The sequence below is a fragment of the Lytechinus variegatus genome, chromosome 1, assembly GCF_018143015.1.
Source record: "Lytechinus variegatus isolate NC3 chromosome 1, Lvar_3.0, whole genome shotgun sequence".
NCBI classification, from domain to species: Eukaryota; Metazoa; Echinodermata; class Echinoidea; order Temnopleuroida; family Toxopneustidae; genus Lytechinus; species Lytechinus variegatus.
Window position 1 is genome coordinate 4,389,508 of NC_054740.1, and position 22,678 is coordinate 4,412,185.

The 22,678-nt window shown below is 41.0% G+C and overlaps 2 protein-coding genes across 2 annotated transcripts in view; both read right to left on the bottom strand.

Annotated features, from left to right (window-relative positions):
* LOC121410753 (helicase with zinc finger domain 2-like) overlaps positions 1–7,218 on the bottom strand; it is a 50,805-nt gene extending 43,587 nt beyond the window's left edge. The window contains exons 1-4 of the mRNA XM_041603077.1: positions 7,122–7,218; positions 4,062–4,196; positions 2,778–3,067; positions 1,615–1,811 (exon numbers count right to left, since the gene is read on the bottom strand). Coding sequence (XP_041459011.1) covers positions 1,615–1,811; positions 2,778–3,067; positions 4,062–4,119 — 545 coding nt within the window. The 5' untranslated portion in view covers positions 4,120–4,196; positions 7,122–7,218. The remainder of the gene's footprint in view (positions 1–1,614; positions 1,812–2,777; positions 3,068–4,061; positions 4,197–7,121) is intronic.
* Positions 7,219–8,443: 1,225 nt separating this feature from the next.
* LOC121423688 (helicase with zinc finger domain 2-like) overlaps positions 8,444–22,678 on the bottom strand; it is a 62,506-nt gene continuing 48,271 nt past the window's right edge. Inside the window, exons 9-10 of the mRNA XM_041622847.1 lie at positions 11,167–11,242; positions 8,444–10,647 (exon numbers count right to left, since the gene is read on the bottom strand). Of these exons, the coding sequence (XP_041478781.1) occupies positions 8,444–10,647; positions 11,167–11,242 (2,280 nt within the window). The remainder of the gene's footprint in view (positions 10,648–11,166; positions 11,243–22,678) is intronic.

Consider the following 22,678-nt stretch of genomic DNA (forward strand, 5'->3'; position numbering starts at 1 on the left):
AAGTGAATAATAAAAAAAAAACAATTTTGGCACAAAAATCCTGCAGGAGCTGTGTCATGATATACCGTACCACACTAATAACATCATGATAAGTTATGGCGCCCTCTAGTGTTGTAGTTAGGTTTTCACTGCATAAAATCCTGAAATGGGGGTGACTTTTACATTAATTTACCAAGAATAATCATATAAATTACATGTGATGTATTCCTCTGTTATTGGACTGTACAACAAGACATATAAACTTTATTTTGTAATCTTTTTGTCCTAATTCTAGTGCCAAAAAGGGGGAAAATTATATTTTTGGGGTAATATTTTACAATTTTGGGGCATTTTTCGCAAAATCCGCCCCCCGTATGGTAAAAGTGAAAATATATTGACATCACAACATCATCAAATATTAATTCTTGTACACCTCAGACAACTTAAAAATAAAATTGGCGAGGAAAAGTGAGAAATAAGGTTGAAAACAATGGATTATCCTATTGGGCTTTGTACAGGCCAATATGGCGCCAAAAAGGACCCCCCACAAAGGGAAGGAGGGGTCTGAAAATTTGAACCCCATCGTTTTTGGTCTAAGGGGACCCTATTGAAGCCAAAACAACCAAAAAATCAATTTTGGCACGCTAGTCCTACGGGATGACACACCATACCCCACTAAATACAATTATAGAGTAATCTGCATATATTTTGTAAACCTAATCCTACATGTATGACCCCCACTAAAAATGGTCATCTTCGCCTTACCTTCTTATATTGCTTCTGTGTGCCAACTGTTATGACAAACTGGAAAAAAAGCAGAAGTTACAGGTTTTTCTAAATTTTCCACAAAATTTTGGTTACCATGGCAACCATATCTCCATCCACTCCAAAATTATTAGGCAGCTTTGCTTTACCACAATGGACTTTCATGACAAATTTGAAGATAATTGGAGAAGAAATGCACCCAGTAGAGCACTCACAAGGAAATCTCTGCTATTTCCACAAAAACTCTTGTTATCATGGCAACGATGTCTCCGCCCGCACCGAAAACAATTGGCGGCTTTGCTTAATGGACCTTCATGCCACATTTGAAGATGATCGGAAAGAAATGCAGCTGGTAGAGTGCTCACAATGACAGCTCTGCTATTCCTCAAAAACTCTTGTTTCCATGGCAATGATGTCTCCGCGAACAAGAAAAATCAATAGGTGGCTTCGCTTTACCATAATAATCCTTCATGCCACATTTGAACATGATCGGAGAAGAAATACAGCTCACAAGGACATCTCTGTTATTTCCATAAAAACTCTTTTTACCATGGCAACGATGTCTCCACCCACACCAAAATTGATCGGCGGCTTCGCTATACCATACTCGACCTTCATACCAAATTAGAAGATGAGCGGAGAAGAAATGGAGCCGATAGAGCGCTCACAAGGAAATCTCTGCGCCGACGGATGCAGCGGCGGACGCGGCGGCGCGACGAGGCCAAATCCATAGTATCCTCCGAATTTTGTTCGAGGGATACAATGACTCAAGCCTACAGTAACCCATAATAATATTCAAAGATATACAAATAGCTCCACTGTTTGAATGAAATTAGATGTCAGAATATAGGGCGAAGTTTTCAATTGTACCTAAGCTGTTGATGATCTCCAACTAATACCACTTGATTAGGTTTCACTGAAACCAGAGGGATCATAGTCTCTGGCTCACTGCACATACCAGCTTCATCCACAATCACCTGGATGACACGCGTCAGTCTTGAGATACGTCGTGCTCCAGCAGCATTGCAGGTACTCAGGACTATGTGATGGTTTTGCAATTCTTCTTTCTGTAAAAAAAATATATATATATATATCTTATAAACAATTCTACAATGAATGCTACTCTTAAGCTTCATTAAAATGCTAGAAACCTCTATAAACTTGGGCAAAAAAAAACCTTATCTTTTAGAGTAGCATATACTGATACAATTCATTGACTTAGAGGTATGATGATGAAAACAGTGTCATTTGAAAGTGGGGACTTACTTGTATTGGATTTTGACATGAAATAATGTTTTAAAAAATATATTGTTCAACATGCAAGTAAAAATACTGTGTAACGTTGAAGATCAACATGGCTGGAAGCTGGAAATTGGTATCAGATGATGCTCAGACTTGAAAAGAATAAAAGCTTTAAACCTTTGTGCAATGCAAAATATTTCGTGAAATGAAAATTTAAAAGTAAAGGAATAAGAACATTCAAACTGTCATCACTTCTATATAAATTATCATTTCACATACTGATTAAATAATCAATTCCACTGGATAAAAATAAGTCCTTTTAGGAATGCTGGTAGAAAATGCATCATTCCATTATTCAGTTATGACTTAATTCATTTCTATAACAAGAAAAATTAAGATCATTGACATATTAAGCATTTGAAGTGATTTGTGATATCTAATAACCATCACATATATGTGCAAGGTTCATTAAATTTGATCATACCAGTGTTGATTCAAAATTATTGTGATAATTCATAAATTTAGACTTCAGTTGCTTTTTACAAGTCAACATTACAACATGGTCAAAGTACATTGACCTCAGGTGACAATCGCCTTGGGATTTGTGGCCTTTTAATTCATAAGTAGTTACTGGCACTTTATTTCTCTTTTGTCAAAGTTTCTTTGAATGAAACCTGTAACATTTTAAAACTTTTCTTTCAGTTGAAAGATTTTGAATAAGACGACACTACAGCCATCAGTAAAGCATCCCTTTCTACCGCTTCTGCTCGGCAAGTGAAACCAAAACTTACAGTGGCCTCCAAAATAGTGCTTTTGTAGTCTTTTATGCTCTGTGGGCTTATACTATCTGGGCGAGTGCGAAATTTCCTCTCATAGCCCGCTAGCTCAGCAGCATGTGGCTTCCCACGCATCCTGATCAAGTGATGAAGAGCAATGTCTTTCATTTCCACTGGCATGGATGATTCTTTCCTTGACCACTTGGAGACCAGTCCTGGAACACCAGGGATGGGAAAGTCCTTCCGCTCTATCTGTTCACTGTAGACTCGCACGACAGAGATGTTTGGAAACTTCTTCAGGTATGCTGGTGAATGTCAACATGATTGAACAATGAAAATATCAGACATTCCTGCAAGACCATAGCTCTGATGAGACAATATGTGGCACATATTTTGAACCAAATTTATGTTCTTAATAAAATATTTTCATACATATTCATTATACTTATTATGTACCCCAAGAAAGAATCAACAATCACTCTTAAAGTCGCTCTTAACTTATGATCAGCTTTATGAAACGGCCCCCTGGGACTTAAAAAACAATCAGGCAGTTTCTTACGGGTGTAGAATTATGGGTGGAGTTAACCTATTTTCAAATGTCATAATTGCACCTAGTATGCCGAAGTAGCAAAGGGGCATAACTGTATCAACAAAATTGCGATATTAGCTGAAACAAATCGTATAACCCGTCAATATATTTTGGTCAACAGAAAAATTTGCTAATGACGAGTTCTATTGGCCAGTCATAGGTTTGGGAACTATTGTTGATCCATGAAACCACCTTGCAAAAAATACAATAAACATAATTTAGCCCTGACATTAGAATAATTTCATAAATTGTTACTTCTGAAATAGTACAAACACTCTCAGCAATGCCCTGGTCATGCTAGAACAATCCCAAAGGTAACATCTAATTCTTACTACTCATGTGGGGGCATCATGGTCTAGTGGACAGGACTCTCGTCTTTCAATCTGAGGGTCATGGGTTCGATTCCCAGCCAAGGTGTGTTTTCCTTCAGCAAGAAATTCACCCACATTGTGCTGCACTCAACCCAGGTGATGTGAATAGGTATCCAGCAGGAAGAAATTCCTTGAATGCTTCAGCGCCTACATGTACATGGCAGCACAGCTAAAGCAGGGGTAATAATAACAGCGCTTTGGAAGTGCTTAATAAATCCAGTTAGTATTATTATAATGCCTCTGCTGGTGTGTATTATTTGTATACCATTCACCAGGATTAAACTGCAGTGATTGCAGCCTATTATCAATTAAGTGGTTAAACATTAAAAAAAGACATACCAGCTACAACATCCACTGATTTGTTTGATGGTCCACAGTACAACACCTGAGGGCGCATTTTACCAGCTCGTAATTGTTGATTGAGGCGAGTGAAGAAATAAGCAAGGTACGCTCCAGTAACAGTTTTACCAGTGCCTAACAGAAAGAAAGACATTCATTGGAACAATATGTAATTAATACATTACAGAAATCTACATTAAGAATTGTGAAAATATTTGTGAAGATCTCATGCATTGATATCATAAATTAGTAAATATCAGAGGGAAAGATAAATAATTGGTAGGCGGGAGTACAATAAAACAATAGCAATTATGTTAGCACTATCAAACTTGATTTTTCAGCTTTCCAAGCACAATGACACTTCAATATGAAATCAAGCATATTCCGAATGAATTTCATGTGCATTCAGGTAAAAATAGTTTTGTACTTTACATGAAACTTATCTTCCTTTTCTTGTCGTAGTTTGTTTCAATGTCTTTGTAGATACATTTAATATAATGAGTCTAATCGGATATGAGGGACCTGTGCACCAATGAAGATCATTTTTAACCAACTTTCTGTATTGCCTGAAGTGTCTAGTTAATGAATCTTGATGTTTCCCTTGCCAATTTTGGTAATTTGGTAAATTTGATAGGCTCCTGTCAGGTAGGCTTTAATTTACCAAAACTATTCTTATCTTCAGTAATGTCTCTTTTATCTTTTCCAGGGGAATAAAACATGTTTAAATGGTCTTGTGATGTGGTAGGATTGCCATTGTGCGACATTGAGGCCCTAAGAGCACCATATAGAATCAAACTATGGATAACAGTGGGGTACCATCGACAGGCTCCTGCAAAGTTAGGCAGTGAGAAATCTCTCCTCTAACATTTCCAAGACGTTTCATAGAAATAAAAGTTGCTTTATCATTTAGAACAAACACTCTTTGCCCTTATATCCATCTTGACAATATACCTACATACATTATATCCATTAGGTGTGTTAGTCACATCAAGAAAAGCGATGCCAGATCAATCAAAGCAAATGATCTATCCCAAGCGGCATACCATTGATTGGTTAAATTGGTGTAAATGCTACAAGGTAATAAACTTTTGGTTTCACTTTAGTGCAATACTTTCTGATGTTTTTGCCCTTCCTTTATCTAGCAAAATATATCAATACTGACATGAAGCATTTCAATAATCTCCTTATCTCTCCTCTTTTGTGTCAAATGCTGACATTATGTACTAGTTAAAGATATTCATAATAAAAGAGATCGATTTCAATGCACACGCAATTTTGGAATTGAAAATGAGAGGATGTGTATGTGCAAGCTGAGAAAGAGAGTAAAAATGAGAGAGACAAGGGGGGAAGAGAAAGAAATATAGATAGGTAGAGGAGCAAGAGATGAAAAGAGAGAAAGAAATGTATACAGATGGAAAGACATATTTAAAGATTGAAAGAGATGGAGAGATAAAACGAGTGAGAGTGATTCAGGAGAAAGGGTTATCTTCACTTAAACTTTGTATCATGGTGTATTTATGGGCAACAAGCAAATGAGGTTCAGCATTACCTGACTTACCCCTTTTTTGCACGATATTTCCAAAATGAGAAAGGATCACGCCGCAAAATGTTATGACTTTTTTCTTTGAAGTCTTGCGCAACTTTTGAGACCAAATTTGCAACATACGGGTATAGCATCACGATGCCACATGACTTTTTACGAGACAAAGTCATGCAGAAAATGGCTTATTTTTATACTTTGTGTACAAAGTCTATGGGGGATGAAATTTATAAAAGGGTGATTATTTTTCATTCTAATTGGTCTGCTTAATTAATTTTGGGTTTAATTTAGTTGTTAAATGGTCTGTAATAATTTCCATTGAAAAACCAATGAAAAACATACGATGAAAAAACATAGAAATACAATTCTACAAAACGTTATACATGTCATAAATGAAGAAACAATGAATTACAAATAATTGAAATGCAGAACTGAAGTGAATTTCAATTAAATAGCTTATAGGATATAGATCATCTGTGATAAATACAGAAGGAAAAGACTGGCTTTTGCCATTTGTTTTTAAAACCTTTAAAGGGGAATCCAGCCTTGGCCATAAAATGTTGTGTATAAATTAAACAGAATGGTGAAAGTTTGAAAGAAATCGGACAAGCAATAAGAAAGTTATAGCTGTTTTAAAATTGAGATCACTAATACTATGTAGATTTCAAATTGGCAACTGGGAAAGTAAATTATGACAAGGGGCAAGGACAACTTTCCCATAGGCCATGTACTTTATTATCAGGGATTTGTGGTTTTCTCCTAAGTACCCATTCCCCTGGGGCAGTAATCTAAATATAACCCAGATAGTATATTGTTTTATGTCCTCAGAAAAGAAAAATATAATTGGCAATAAATAAGTAAAAATTACATTTTAGCCACTGGAGTACATGGAAGAGTAGTCCTTGCCTTACATCACTATGACATCCCATATGCGGCCAATTTGAAGTCTCCATGGGTGTAGTGATTACCAATATTTACAACTTTTAAAAAGTCATAACTTTCTTTTGGTTTGTCCAATATTGTTCAAACTTTCACCGATCAACTTGTCTGATTTTTCTTTTCCTTATAAAAACAAGTTTTTATTTGGGTTGGATTCCCCTTTAAATTAAATTACAAAGATGACATCTGGAAAAAAAGAAAATTTGAAGTGAAATTTGGTGTTAAATATGTAAATACTGTTTTCCAAAAATGAATTTGCACATTTTATTCATAATAATTAAAAAAATATTTTCAGAATTTTTTTAGACCGGATTGCAGTTTATGTGGTAAAAAATCTGCCTGCCAAATTTTCGACACGATCACAAGAACGGCGGCTGAGATCAGAAGGGGTGCCATCATGCCCCCCCCCCCGTGGGTTAGGAAAATCCCCAGTCCTCAATACATTTCAAATAGCCCAGTCCTTTTCAGGAATAAGCTAAGTAGGTATATGAAGTTCATATTAATTTCTTATTCTGTAACCTATTTTGTATGTTAATATATATTTCTAAAGTTGGTTTATACTATTTTAGACTGAACCTTACCAGGGGGCCCTTGAATGAGAGAGAATGTATGTTGTAGTGCATTCTTGACAGCAGCTCCTTGGGATGAATTCAGGGCAGGTAATGTACATTCTGGTACATTCAGTCAGGGCCTCGACTTCTCTTTTTAAAATGAGAAAAGCAAGTAGCACAAGAGAACACTCCAACAAGAGGAAAAAAAGAAACTTATCATTATGAAGATGATAATACAATTTTCCATATACCACCAAGTCTTGCCAGCATACTTCACTTTGTTACAGTACCCATTTATAAAGTATGTCATTTCTTTCTGCCTATAGACCATACACATGAGTGAAGGTTTAATTCATCCCTTCTCTTGTAAAAAAATAGAAATAAAAGAAATGAAAATATTAAAGAGGGGTAAAAGTTAAATTTACTGGAAGGTTTGTCTGTTTCTATTGATTTCTTAATGTGGCGGGACAATTATTTTGTAACACTGTCAACACTGACAGTGATATTGTAACACTACAAGAACTAAATTTTAAGAGGACCTTGATTATCCAGCTCTTATCATATCACTACTATGCTATGTCAGTTGGTAAAAGTTATTGCAAGAATGACTGGTCTCTATGTTATGGATTTCATTTGTTTTTCAAGATAATTTTATCAAGTGAAGGTGATTCATCAAACACAAATGTATGTATATTAAACATGTAATTATTTCTTTTTTTCAAACAGTGTTACCATTACAAAAGAAATAGAAGATTTTATGTTACCTGAATGCCAATCAGGACGATTAGGGCGTTGCAATGCAATGTCTTTAATCAACACAGGCAATGATCCAGAATCTAAACCATCAATAGCTTTTTCTTCTCGTCTGCATAAAAAATTTAATACAAATAAAAAACAATTGTTACATTGGTAACTGGACTTATTCATGTGAAATGCAAGCATGTTTGATGGAAAGAAGGTATATGAGAGTGTGGGTGTGTGTGAGGATGTGTGTCTGCGTTAGATATTCTTAGAATCTGAGGAGAATCAATTTAAAATTCTTTCTTCAAAATTCATTCAACAAAGAAAGCCCACGCAAGTAGAAACCATCTCTTGGGATCATATTCTATTTGGCCAATTATATTCTAATAGAAGATTTGATCACAGAAACTTACAAGTTTATACTAGCTTTCTTTTTAACTAATCTAGATTCATTGACATTTCATTATCATTGGCTAGGCCAACAGGTCGGGCGGTGGCAATTTTGAATTTCAAATTAAAAATTAACATACATGTATTTTATCATGGTCCATTGGGGTAAGGGAAAAATAAAGGTTTTTTTTCCACGTCGCTCGCAGGCATTATTTCGTTAATTAGAGCAAACTTCCATCACCTAATCGCTGCATTCTGCGGTGTCTTGACAGCGCATATAAGACCCTAACAGGATCAGCAACAGTCATGTATTCATTAGATTGTGTATCACTACTACAATCAATCAATTTCTCTGCCTCTTCATAGGTGAGCTTCTGACATGATCGAACTACAGATCTTGTAAACACCGGCTCTGCAACAATCTGTCCTTCATGATCAAGAGTGAAAATGACAGACAATGCCAACCTGTCTTGATTTGGAAGTAAGCTTAGAAGCCTAGTGACTATGGCCTTTGGTAGCATATGATAGGCATCACCTTGGAATGGATGATAGAATGATGTAGCCCTGCTGTAGGCGTGTTTGTCCATAGGACTGTCTTGTTGAATGAAGTAGGACACATCTGCTATATGTACACTAACTTCATAACGTTGTCCAGGAAGAGGGATACAGCTGATAGCATCATCCAAGTCTGTAGAATCAGGAGGATCAATGGTAAAGATAACCTTTGTTGAACGGAAATCCTCCCTTTTCTGAAGAGCTCTCTCTGAAAGACACCATCCTTCAGGGAACTCTAGCTGCATTTGATCTCTTGCAGCTCGCTTGCATTTTGCTTTGATGCCATACACGAGTCGCAGGATGTTCATCCCATTTTCTTGTGTATCTCCTGGTTCTAACTCTTCAACAACTACTCCTAGTGGATATGGATCTCTCTCAGCCCACTCCAGATAGCGAACAACAAATAATTTCTGGCGCCTTTCTGATAACTTCACTTCTACATCTCTTCTAGAGCTACCTGGTTTCCGTGTTTGTGCACTCCTTCTCGTTATCTCAAACAGAGGAACAACAGCAACATTATTGTTTTTACTGTTTCTTTTCCTTCCTTGTATAAGCCTCTTGGGAGATGAACGGTCAAGAGGTACCATCACATTGTCGCTATAAGGATCCAGGTGGCAGACAAATTTTCGGAACCGGAGATTAGCTTTATGTTCAATGATGCCTTCAATTTCTCCATAAATCTTCCTTTCCGATCCACCCTCACCATCAGTTTCTACTTCTTGTTCTTCTCTGTTTTCCAAGACCTTTACAAGCACCTTATCATTGTTAAGGGCATGTCCACGACGTTTCAAACTAGTAATGGCTATTTCATCTCCTGACTGTCTGTCAAGAGGAACAGCATAAGTACGCCCATTGATATCTTGGCGGAAGATAGAGATTTTATATTTATCAGGGCTTTTAACATTCTTGCGAAGAAGTTCATCGACATTGGTCTCCCTTGCTTGACCTGTGGCAGCAAGATTTGATTCATCATCATCTGAATCATATAACTCATCCTCAAGGTAGACATCACGGTCTTCCCTCTCCATCCTGTGCAGGTCCTGTAGTAGCTGTTCACGTGTAGGATTTTCTACATTTTGCAATGCAGTTCTTGATGCAGATGGAGGTCTTTCTTCTTGCTCTGCTGTATGCAATCTTACCCCAGCTTCAAGCTCCTGGTCATGTATGGCTGGCTGTGTTAGTCCTTGGTCACCGGCAGCATCCCTATCATCAGAACCTTGTGTTAATGCATCTTCCTTCTGGTTTTCAGTCAATGTAAGTGACCTTTTATATTCATCCACCTCTATCTTCAGATCCTGAAGCCATTCATCAATAAGCAATTCCTCTTCATCATCTTCATCATCACTTTCTACAGCAGCACTAGTTACCAATGAAGGTAGCATTTCTCTTTGTTGATTTGAAGATCTTGGAAAGCAACTTTGCACTTCAATTGCTCTACTTACTGCAGATCTTCCAGTAACAGTAGATGTTCTCTGGGAGGCTCCACTGGGAGCTGAAGCTCGAGGAACAAACGTCTTTGCAGCGGGATTGAGCAGATGTTTGGCACTAGCAATTTCATTCTGGATAGAAGCCATTGTTAGATCTTGTAGACTATGGATGCCACCATTCTTTTCACATGTTTTGATATATCTCTGCCAAGTTTTCTGGCATTCTCCTGCAGAGCAAAGGGCAACAGGGTCTCCCATGACAGTTATGAGTGACTGTGCACGAGTGAATGCTGTGTTCAGTAGTCCCTTGTCCGATAAGAAACCGTACCAGAACTTGTTCCTCACATTGCGGCCACCCAAACGGGGAAGGGATGTGATGTCAACCTTATTCAATGAGGACCTTGTTCTCACTGTGCTCAAGAAGACGGCCCGATACTGCTTCCCTGTACAAAGTGAATGAAACATAACAAAGTACAGTAACTAGAAATACCCCTCATCCTTCAATGATTTCAAAAATTTAAACTTAAACTGTCTTATTTCAGTTTGTTTTAGATAGGCCTGTAAATATATTTGACACTTTCTGCAGGAAATCAAACACATGCATTGATTGTCTTATAACATACACTAATTTATCCACTAGAAAGTAGCATTTGTTAACTCAAGATAGTGTACCTGTTATTCACAGTGTACTTTTATTGTATGATTATAAGATTTAATTTTGAACCTTTCAAAATCAGATCCAGACTATGTGTTAGATCTCAAAAAAAATCTTAAATTATTTGAATTATACTACTTTTTGTTCAGAGACTGTGGAATTCTTATCAGATACACATTAAATTGCACACCTTTTATATGGATTTATCACTAAAAATATATCAAGAGGGGGCTAAGACCCTCCCCTTCCCATTTTTCAGCTTTTCAGGGTAAACCAATACTTGATATCACATTAAATGAAGCACTACCTTGTACATTCTGCACTGTCTCTACTGTCACAGCATGGAGGCCTTTCTTCCTCATCTCCTGTCGGATTAATACCACCTTTCACAAATATAAAGATAATAAGAATAAATATCTGTACCTACTTAAAATAAATAAACCTTAGCACTTTCTTTATCATGACTCTCTTAACCCTAAAAAGACTGGGGGGGGAATGATTCAGACAATTTCCATTGAAAAACCAATAAAAAACAAAAAGACGAAAAACAAAGAAATACATAAGAAATTTAGAAAACAATAGAATACATAAGAAAATAAATGTGATGCTGAAACTTTTTTTAATAAATTTGATCAGACGCCTATCTAGAGTATGTGAAACAAAAATTAGCATTTCAGGGGCATTATTTTATTAATAAGAGCAAACTTCGGATTTTACACATAAATTAGCATAATTACCGGTAATGAGACATGAGATTTTTTGCAGAATTTGATGTTATAGTTTTGTAGGTAATGTCATGGGTAATGCGTGTGCCAATTTTTGTCGCAATCACGCGATCGACGGCCGAGATCAGCGCCCCCCCCCCCCGTCTTCTTAGGCGTCGGAGTAGCCTAGTCTACTACCCTAGCTTTAGCTTTATGTACACTGGGTTTCAAGGGGCAATATGCTGCCAGGTACCTGCAGTACAGTGCGCACCGATTTCTTACACTACATGTAGGTAATTACGCCATGGTCAGTATTCAAACCAACGACCCTGTTTTACAGTAAGGAGACATCCACTGTGCCACTGTGCTCCACTCCACTTTCATTGGGGTAAAACTTGATTAAATTGCACCTTTATCAGAAAGCAATCAACAAACTAGGAACCATAATTCCCTTGGTTTAGCAGAGTTGCACATACTCTCCCATTCAAAGCAAGAAATAAATTTCATGCAGATTCACATGATGAAATCATTAACAGGATCAAAACCTGTCTCTTTAATCAAAACAGCAGTCAAGAACACTACAACACTTCCTTCAAGTATTCATTTCAACATTTACACATTTACAGAAATGTACAAAATCTACCAATGTAATGCTTCATAGATTAGTTTGAAAGGCGCATACAACCTTACAAATTTCTAAACAGTATATACGAATTTGAAATATCATTTAAATTGTGGCAAATATACTATACACTACAGTAAGAAATATCCTTATCATGGAAATCATTCAAAATGAGTTAACGTGATTGAAAATGATAAATAGGCAATTCCGTAGAGTACATGTATGTGGGACTTCGCTAAAAAAGCCAGCATTTTGCTTGTTCTTAAGAAAACCTGCAATACTCTCAAATTATCACGACTAGGGCAAAGCATGAATGGAGAAAACTATTTGTCAGACATGCAATTTGTTTTAATGGAATTGCTCGAGATAATGATTATCATGAAAGATCTGCCTATGAACCTTCCCCCCAACTGTTATATTTTTTGGTTGTATGAAGTAAGATATTGACAAAATTACAATTCACACAATGGTTAATGCATAGACCTGCACTACACCGTTTCCACAATATGATTAAATGCTAAGTGAACTTTTTTGTTAAACATGCCATACAGCAGAAACACAAACACCTCTAGTGGGTGGAGGCATAATAATGTCTGAAATTTGAATGTTCATTACGTTACTCGAGAAGAATGTTTCTAATTTGCGTATTATTCGCGTGCAGGTGTTTGGAATTCTTTTAATTGACCCGATTACTTTCATAGGGGTCGGATGATTGATGTATGAACGCTTGAAATATATATTTCTAGCTTTTTTCTTAAGTAATTGATGGATTTTCAAGATTTGTTAAATTCTTTCTTTATAATATTAAGTTAAGTTGTTTACATGTCCATGAATAACCTAACACCACAATACATATCATGTCTGTTTTCTCCAGTTCAACAAAGTCAATATTCATTACGTTCTAGAACAGACCCTTTTCTTTTACAAGTCCCAAGAATGAACTCCAAGAAAGGTCAACAATGCATAGGTTTCACAGGTCCCAGTATTTGGAATAATCTCCCTATCAACATCCGCTCATGTCCTTCACTGCAATTATTAAAAAACAAACTAAAGACCTATTTATTTTCTTTGTAATATCCATTTGATTAATATTGTTAGCACTTGGAGAGCAGAATATTCAACATAATTATAATATGATACTGTAAAGCGCTTTGAGCATGTTTACATGGAAAAGCGCTATATAAATAATTAAATGTATGTATTTATGTATGTAAACAATGAGTTATGAAAATACCATGATTTTCTTATTTACGAGATAACTGGATATACCCATTTGATTTGCTAGTTCATTACAATGAACCTGCGTGCCGAATATAGAGTACACAACTTTTCCTGCGCGCACGCTGCATCTCCCTACCAACGCACTATCCCAAGATCATCGCGCAATTTGGCGTCCATTTCCTCTCATGAGCCTGCGGGCAAGACATGTTGTCACACAAGGCGAGGGGTAGGAGGGAGGGTTCAAATGGGTATATCCAGTTATCTCGTAAATAAGAAAATCATGGTATTTTCATAATTTACATCAATAACTGGGATATACCCATTTGATTTGCTAGACCAACACGGATTCAACGTGAAGGGAGGCATGTCTAGACTAAGAAGTGCGTAAAAATAGGGAGATGAAGACACGAAGGCCGTTGCCTTAAGGACAGGGGAGGCAATAAAGACTCATGTGAAGAAGTCCTTAAGAGCAAGGAGAGAAGGAAAGAGGAGCGTCAATAGGCGGACCTCAAGAAGTCGTGAACGACGATTCCAAGAAAGAGCCCAAGAAGAAAGGTACTAAGTATCATGGGCCCTCGGCCTAGTGTCAGGAGAACAACATCACCAGCTGACTAGAACGTAAAATTCGGATATTGTTGAAAATTTCAACAAGAATCGAGATCGGAAAACTGAATCTTTTAAGGCTCAGTAAGTGATCAATCAAACAAACTGAGAAGGCGAGCTATCTCAGAAGCCTCCGCGTGGGAGGAAGCGCCCAGAATTCGATATCTGTCTCAAATGCGTGAGGGCAGAACATCTGCAAAATTCTGATAGAGAGCTGTGGCAGAACGTTACTGGCGGTCCGAAGGGGACCAGGAACGACGGAGAGAAGGGTTTAAGAAAAAATTACTCGTAAGGCAGTCAAGAGTTGAGAAAGCGACTGAGTGCCGTCCTGTTAATAAGAAATGCCGCGGACCTGCTGCCTATGTAGAATAGAGCAGTCTGGTCAAAACAGCTCAACCGGGCGTGTCAGAGAAACAGCGCGGTACACATCACGACAAAGGTGTGATAGACCGAGTGATCGAGAGAGAACTCAGGATCCCTTTTCTCCCGTACTGATTGAAGCACCCGCCTGAGGGTGCAGCGCCCGCGGTGGAAGAGGTGGCTTGGCTCAAGCCACCATCGCCGAGAGAGCCCGTGAGGCTAGGCTGCGATGGATGTCCGCTGGGCGGGGGAATCCCTAGCAGCAGCAAGCGTACGCCAGAGGGAGCTGGCGAAAAAGTCTCTGTCATGATCTTACGTGAAAACGACAATCAAGAGATGCTCTAAACGAACAGACATCGCCAGAAAAGATACCTCAACAGTTACGTTCGCAACGGAATCGAATGAGGTAGCAACGGCCCTGTCCTATCAAGTTAGGGACGGAAACTGGCTAAGAGTGTCGATGTCCTCGCTTGAAGAAACAAGCGAAGGAGTAAGGAGACTTGAGGAAAGTAATCACAAAAATTTCCATCAGTCTGCGGTGAGAACCAGGTCTTTATGAAAACAGCCACAAGGCCTGGTCTCTCAGGTGATCGTACGAGCAAGCACCGCCGGCGCCGGTTGCGGCAGCGTGGAACAGTCCGATATCGGAGGATAAGGAGTTCCAAAAAGCTGCGGGGGCGGCAAAAATGACGCCCTAAGCAGCGGGGGATGAGAATCTAAGTTTCTAAAAGAAGAACTCCAGTGAAGTAAATCACTTACATGGAGAGACTCATCCACAGTCGGCCCGAGAGAAAGCGGGTCGTAGTGATCGTGGTTAGGTAGGCATAAGAATACATACATCCACGGTTACATCATCCTCGGTCGCGCGGTGACCATGGCCACATGCATTGCATGGAAGGAGGATGAAAGCAGCATGCGAGGCGACTCGAGTGCGCCGAGTGAAAAAGCTTCTAAATAAGAAGACGATTCGATAAACGGGCACAGTAAGACATTCACCGTAGACCACTCCACACAAGGAGGAAACGGCGGAGACGCCCGCAAGCTTGACCCACATAGAGGACAGTCTATAAGATAGACTGTTAGAGCTCGACCGATGGTCTGGCGGCGTCCAGTTTGGTGTAAACTCGCCGACCCGGTACGGTGGGTGTGCCCAGAAAGTAGGCATAGAATGCAGACAGAGAAGACTGGGGCTTTAAACAAGCTTGAACGCACGTACATAGCCAACAATCTCATGAGATGTACGGCAGTTTCTTTCCTCCGAGATGATGCTTACCCGACCGGGAAAGACTCGGGGAACAGCTGTGAATGTCAACAGGAGGGATATCTAGCATATGAAAGGCTGATTCCCTCCAGGTATTCGGTGCGGGTGCTGCCGGCGGTGTCCGGGGGGACGACCGGTGATGGCAGCTCGGGCAGGGCTCGAACGAGCCGCCCGAATACGAGACAAATAGGTTAACATAACCATAATGCACCGGGTGGTGAAGGCGTAGCGATTACTAAGCACAGGAGAACTTTTAATCGCCGTGACATTCAGATCCGATATACATACTCATAAGCTCGGAGAGCTATGAGATAGTGAGACATACCGCTGAGCGGTGATGGGGCTCATATCGGAGTCGCCCTCTCTTCAGCGGCGATCGCTGGAGGACGGGTGTCTGTACTAGCCCTGACTCTGACCTTGCAAGGGTAGGAGCTAAGTAAGACAGGGCACCCTTACTTTCGAATAGAAAGTGAGGTTTAGGCCAGAAACCGACGGTCCCGTCGCCTGGGCGGACGGTCCGCGGGCGTGATAGGTTGCCCTCTCAAAAGCAGCCAAACATTCTCACGAGAGAAGTGCGGCATGCGGTATGTAAGAGATTCTTACCTCCAATCTACAGGCCCGCTTAGGGGGTAGAATGGAGAGAGATACCGCTGAAGGAGTTGTCGCCGTACGTGAGCTTGACATAAAGGGCGAATTCGGGAGTACCAGCATAATAAGGGGGAATACCCATGCAGGTAAAACTCGCCGATGGCTCCCCGGAGTGCGGGTTGGCGAGAGAAGTCTCAATCCGCTCAATACCCGACACCGGCAATAAGACCGCGGCGGTCTTATAATGACGGAGAACACGAGGGTAAGAACCCGTAATGCTCGGGGACACATAGATGCAACCTGAACGGATGCAACGTCCAGCCGTCGGTCACCGAGAGCTTGCCGACATATTGGTGCTTGAAAGCCGTATGTCGGAAGCACCTGCATAGAAACGGGGGTCACCGTGTAGGTGAACAGCGTTTCAATAAATGCCCGGTGTGAGAGGACAGGTGATTGCTTGAGCCGCACAGTGCTTAGCAAGGCGGCTGAAGCTGATATGAAGCGTGGGTGAATTACCCGCACTGCTCATGGGGCCTGACCCACAATTATCGGGAGTCTGGTGACATAATGGAGGGCGATGTCCGTATGTCGATAACACCTGTGTATTAGCGGGGATTTCCCTTGTAGGTGCGTGAGCCGGCGAATCATGAAATCGCCGGTGACTCTCCGAGGTGCAGGATGGCGAATGTCTGCTTAACCTGCCCGGTGCTCGACACGGCGGTTTTAGCTGACAGGGAGCATGAGGATAAAGATCCGTGATGCTCGAGGGCGTTCTGTTGTAACATGAAGTTACGACGCCTGGCCATCGGCACAAGAATCAGAAAGAAAGGTCTGCCCGCAAAGCGGGATTAGGGACCTAGACTTTCTTCTTGTTCTTCCTCTTCTGTGCGGCCCCCGCCGGGGGGCAGAAGAGGGTACAATCATCGGGAGTCTGGCGACATAGTGGCGGGCGACGCCCGTATGTCGATAGCACCTGTGTATTAGCGGGAATTTCCCTTGCAGGTGCGTGGGCCGGCGAATCATGATATTGCCGGTGACTCTCCGAGGTGCGAGACGGCGACTGTCTGCTTGACCTGCCTGGTGCTCGACACGGCGGTTTTAGCTGACAGAGAGCATTAGGATGAGGATCCGTGGTGCTCGAGGGCGTTCTGTTGTAACATGAAGTTACGACGCCTGGCCGTCGGCACAAGAATCAGAAGGGAAGGTCTGCCCGCAAAGCGGGATTAGGGACCTAGACTTTCTTCTTGTTCTTCCTCTTCTGTGCGGCCCCCGCCGGGGGGCAGAAGAGGGTACAATCATCGGGAGTCTGGCGACATAGTGGCGGGCGACGCCCGTATGTCGATAGCACCTGTGTATTAGCGGGAATTTCCCTTGCAGGTGCGTGGGCCGGCGAATCATGATATTGCCGGTGACTCTCCGAGGTGTGAGATGGCGACTGTCTGCTTGACCTGCCCGGTGCTGGACACGGCGGTTTTAGCTGACAGGGAGTATGAGGATAAGATCCGTGATACTCGAGGGCGTTTAGTTGTAACAGGAGGTTACGACGCCTGGCCATTTGTTTGAGGGCCGGCGGTTCGTGAGAATCGCTAGAGGCACCTCGGTGTGTTGGATGGCCGGTGTCTGCTTGATCCGCTTGGTTGGTAGTACCGTCGGCTGAAGCAGGCAAGCCTGGGGGTAAAAACCCGCAGTGCTGGAGGGCACTCTAGATTAGCTTGAGAAGCTGAGAGGCCTGGCCATCAAAAGAATTAGAGGACAGACCGCCCGACGGAGCGGGGCTTACGTCTGTGGTTCTCCTCTTCTTCTTTTCTTCTTCTTCGGTTGCTCCGGCGCCGGAGCGGAAGAAGGGACAAGAGGCTGGACTGCGCCTGTCTTCCTCTCCTTAGCTCTCCCACGGGGAGAGCTAGCCGAGCGAGAGGAGGCGTCGGCCGAATCTGACGGCGTCAGATTGAATTGAGAGTCCGACACGGTCGGACTCAGGTGCCTCTTCCGACTAGGGGCTGGTAGCCCTTTGCCGACGCTCCCTGAAGGGGTCTTACACGGCATCGAGTCTAGTCTTTGCCAGGTGGAGAGACCCGTGCTCTCCCCCTGGACTTTAGGTGACCCGATGGCTGGTGGGTCTGACAGCCCTAGAGGAGTCGCCGTTTTCTGTACTAGTGCGACGCTCCCCGATAAGGTTCAGGTTCCGGGACGGAAGCCTTGGCCATCACCGTGCGGGCACGTGGTCGCAAATCCACGGTTCCACCCTTATTAAGCGGGGCACGTGAACGCGCGTCCACAGTTCCACCCCTTTGAGAGCCCACGGGGCTCTGACTCTGTTCTCGCTATCTATACTACCTGTGGTGGGGGATAAGACCCCGGTGTCGGGCCCCGAAACAGCAGTCGCCTGAGGCTCTTCAGGAAGAGAGTCCGAAAGGCTCATTATTGCCGTAGGGTGATCTAGTAGTAAGATAAAAAAAAACAGAGAAGCAAAGGGGGTAGGGGGGGTAACAAACCCCAACCCAGAAGACAAGGACCTCAAAAAGCGGACTTTTGAGAATCAAAAACGGATCTCACAAGGATGATACAAGGTAAAATCCCAGAACAAAGGAAACAGTAATAATTAAAGAATTATTATGAGACACTGTCCCTGAAGTCCGTTAGAAAAATTAATTAATTAATTAATTAATTATTTGATTATCACAACAAGAATCTGCTTCTGCCAAATTTCTGAAAAGAAGGAAGGGGGGAAGCATCTAAAAGAAGAAAACACTAAGTTTTTTTTGTTGTTGTGTCCACCTGTTCAAAAGAAAAAATAATTTTTCTTGAGGTGAGGATCAGCTAAGGAAAAAGGGAAACAAGATTAGTGCTGTAGCTCGGATTGTTTACCGGTTTACCGGGCTGAATCCTACCGAGTTGGCATTGACCGGCTTGGAGCTTTATGGGCCGGGTTTCACTTTGAATCCTTCGAACCCGGAAAATAAACCCGGATTGTTTAATTTTGAGGTGTCATTTGTCACCGCAATAAAAGTTGTGAAACTATTTTTAACAAGCAATCCATCCACCTAGTGTGATGGTCGAGGGGACAGGTCAAAGGCCAACCATCCCTACCTTTTTTTCATTTTTTCCCCATCATGATCGGACCTCCTGTCTGAGTTATGGCCTTGTGTGTGAGGGATCGAGATGATATAGCTAGCCGGCTAACGGCGCACATGCACACAGTACCTGCCATGTGATATCGTCTGACTGGTCATGTGATTGGCTGAGAGTAATGGTTTCACTGGGTGAGAATGTCCAATTTGTTTACAGGTAAAGGCCAGTTGGTCCATTAGGCATGGTCATAACTCAAGAAGTTTTCCTTTTGATATTATGACTGTGATGACATGCAGAATATTTCTCTCTTTTTTGGTAAAATAATCTGTCCGGTTTATTGAGATATCTTTTATACCAGTTTTTTCTGCTAACCATAAAAGCCCTCCCTCCCCCGCGGCCGTCACATGGCAAAACGATGTATCTGAAAATTTTGACTTTTTCAGGTTTTGACATTTGGGGGGGGGGGGGGTTCAGGGAGCTCTTTTCATTTATCTTACTCTCATAATTAGGCCTACAGGTATTTTCATTTTCAAGATAGCAGGGGCTATCTGCAGTACTTTTTTGAAATTTGCCCACTCGTTTGATGGTAGAAGGATGTATCTTACAGATACACTCCAAAAATGCCGCAGTAGAGCGCAATGTTTTTCGGTAAAAAGGTGTATCTGTTAGTTCCACTTTTCTGCCATCAAATGAGTGAGCGCACCCAGCTTCGTGAAATATGGCAAAAGGGTGCATCTGCAACATATATCTTTTTACCATAATCGGTGAGCCACGAACTTCATAGACTAGTTGATGGCAAACAAATGTATCTGCAACATACAGCTTTTAGCACATATTGTGTGCCACGAAAGTCAGAGACTAGTTTATGGCAAAATAGTGTATCTGCAACATACATCTTTTTCCACAAATTGTGCGCCACGAAAGTCAGAGACTAGTTTATGGCAAAATAGTGTATCTGCAACATACATCTTTTTCCACAAATTGTGCGCCACGAAAGTCAGAGACTAGTATATGGCAAAATAGTGTATCTGCAACATACATCTTTTTCCACAAATTGTCCGCCCCGAAAGTCAGAGACTAGTTTATGGTAAAAGAGTGTATGTGCCAATTACATCCTTTCACCAGTTGTCATGTCTTTAGTTTTAAAGGCTTGTTTCATGGCTAAATGGTGTGTGTTACAGAACGGCGCGGCCGCGGCGTGGTCGAGTGAAGTCCAAAATGTACTGTGTGTAGGTTTCAGGATCCGCATCGATCCGCGCACAAAATATGCAGACATACGTACACAATATATATGCAGCGCGTACACACTCAACGTCAAATCTGCTGGCTATTAATTATGCATATCTACTTTACTTATGTACACGACGTTGTGCACTGTACTTATATGCGTGCTCTTGTTCTTCTGAGCTGCAAAAGTCACAAGTTAAGTTAGGTGGCAGGCCGGGGCTGAACATCATCATCATGGCAAGTCGTGGCATAATGATGCTGCGACTTGCTTTGAAAACGAACCGACGACATCGAGGGAAGTAACAAGTCTGTTCCTTTTTGCTTGCTCATTTATCTCCATGCCATGGTTAAGCTAGATTCCTGCTAGTAGCCGCTGCCTAGACTAGGAAGTGTGGTCACCGATGATGCTCGGGCTCAACTCCATATGCATAACATACCATCGTGCGATGTGAGCACACAGTGTAATTTACTGTAAGACTAGGCCTAAGTCCTTTTATAGATTCTAGACCTAGATAGATTCAGTGTGAGCACGTACTGATAGTACTAGTAAGCGTATCCGACTAGACTGTACTGTATCTACTCATCATGCTCATGTATGCTGTTAAGTTTTATTGTATTAAACGATGTAGAAATTGATATAGGTGAACTCGATCAGTACATTAATACACCAAAAGGTGGGCTGTACTACTGAAGAAGATTTAATTTATTGACATTGTCGTTGGCAAGCCAGATTGCCAAAAATGGGTCGACATCAGATGAATATTAAAATGGGCTAGATGTAGTACAACGCATGTAGACCTAGATCTACTGGGTGTTAAAAAAACTGCATATTTCATCTTGAATCATTCTTTTCTAAATTATTCTAATTTATCATCAGTTTTGAAGTTAGGTTTTCAACTTTGAGTGCTAGTGCAGTTTCGCACCGGGACCTGAATTCCATCAAGGCTAGATCTAGATCTACATTTGCATGTATAAAAACGCAACTAAACGCCCTACCCTAACCCCAACTTACTCTTGAGGGACTGGTCAATGGCTATGGTCTAGTCAGTGGATATGAACTATGGTCTGGTTGATGGAATATAGGTACCCAGTGCGAAACTGCACTAGCACCCAATTTTGTCCCATTTTATCATCTCCTGTACATAAGTAAACATCTGTGCACAAGTCAATGGATGTGTAGGCTAGTGTGTGAACAACAAATGATTTTCATCAGGTGCAGACAGCACAGTGAATATTTATGAGGGCTGCTAGCCAAAGTAGAACTTGGTCTTGCTTCCAAACCATTTTTATTTAATCTAACCATATAGCCTGCAATCAAAAGCGCAGTGTGTTTCATTTAAACACCCACAATCAGTTTTCCCTACACCTCCCATATGATATAACTGGGTGTATTGCTGATTTAAATGAAATTAGACTGATAATGATGACAAAAATGATGATGTTGATGATGGGGATGCATGATGTTGATTTTTTCAAATGTCTACATTATTTTTGATAAATAAGACAAAAGAATAGAAAGGATAACAAGAAAGAAGACCAAGAAGAAGAGGGAGAAGAAGAAGAGGAGGAGAAAAGGAGGAGCTGAATGAGAAGGATGAAAAGAATCAGACACTAATACATTCCTTAGAAAAAAATACCCGAAAACAGCATTAAGTTCTTCAAAATCTTGACGAGGAACCACTTCATGAGGCTGTATCATGCTACAGGCTACTTTTCTCTGTATGGATGTTACTGGGTCAAAGGCAACGAGGAACTTTTGTCACCTGCCAAATAAACCACTTCACTAATGTATTTAAATTTATGCACATTTTTTTCCCTTGGCAACTTGTAACCATTGAATTCCATTAACCTCCTTATTAAATGAGCATCAATGCTTGGAATTCAGTTTGCATTCATTTGATGTGGATATGATTGGCAAGCGTTCAGGTTGTCAAGAACAACGACCTTTGTTTAAAAGGTATGCATGAAATCTTATACATTACTGGAGTGCTCCATTGTCAATAAGCAGATTGCATAATATATATATATTTTTTTTTGCTAGGCCAAACAAGCCTCAGACAAGCTTTGGGGGCCTTGTCTACAAATTATGCATGAAGGTTGTCGAATACATTATGAAAATAGCTTATGGTCACAACCAAGTTGCAAAGTATTTGCATATTGATGT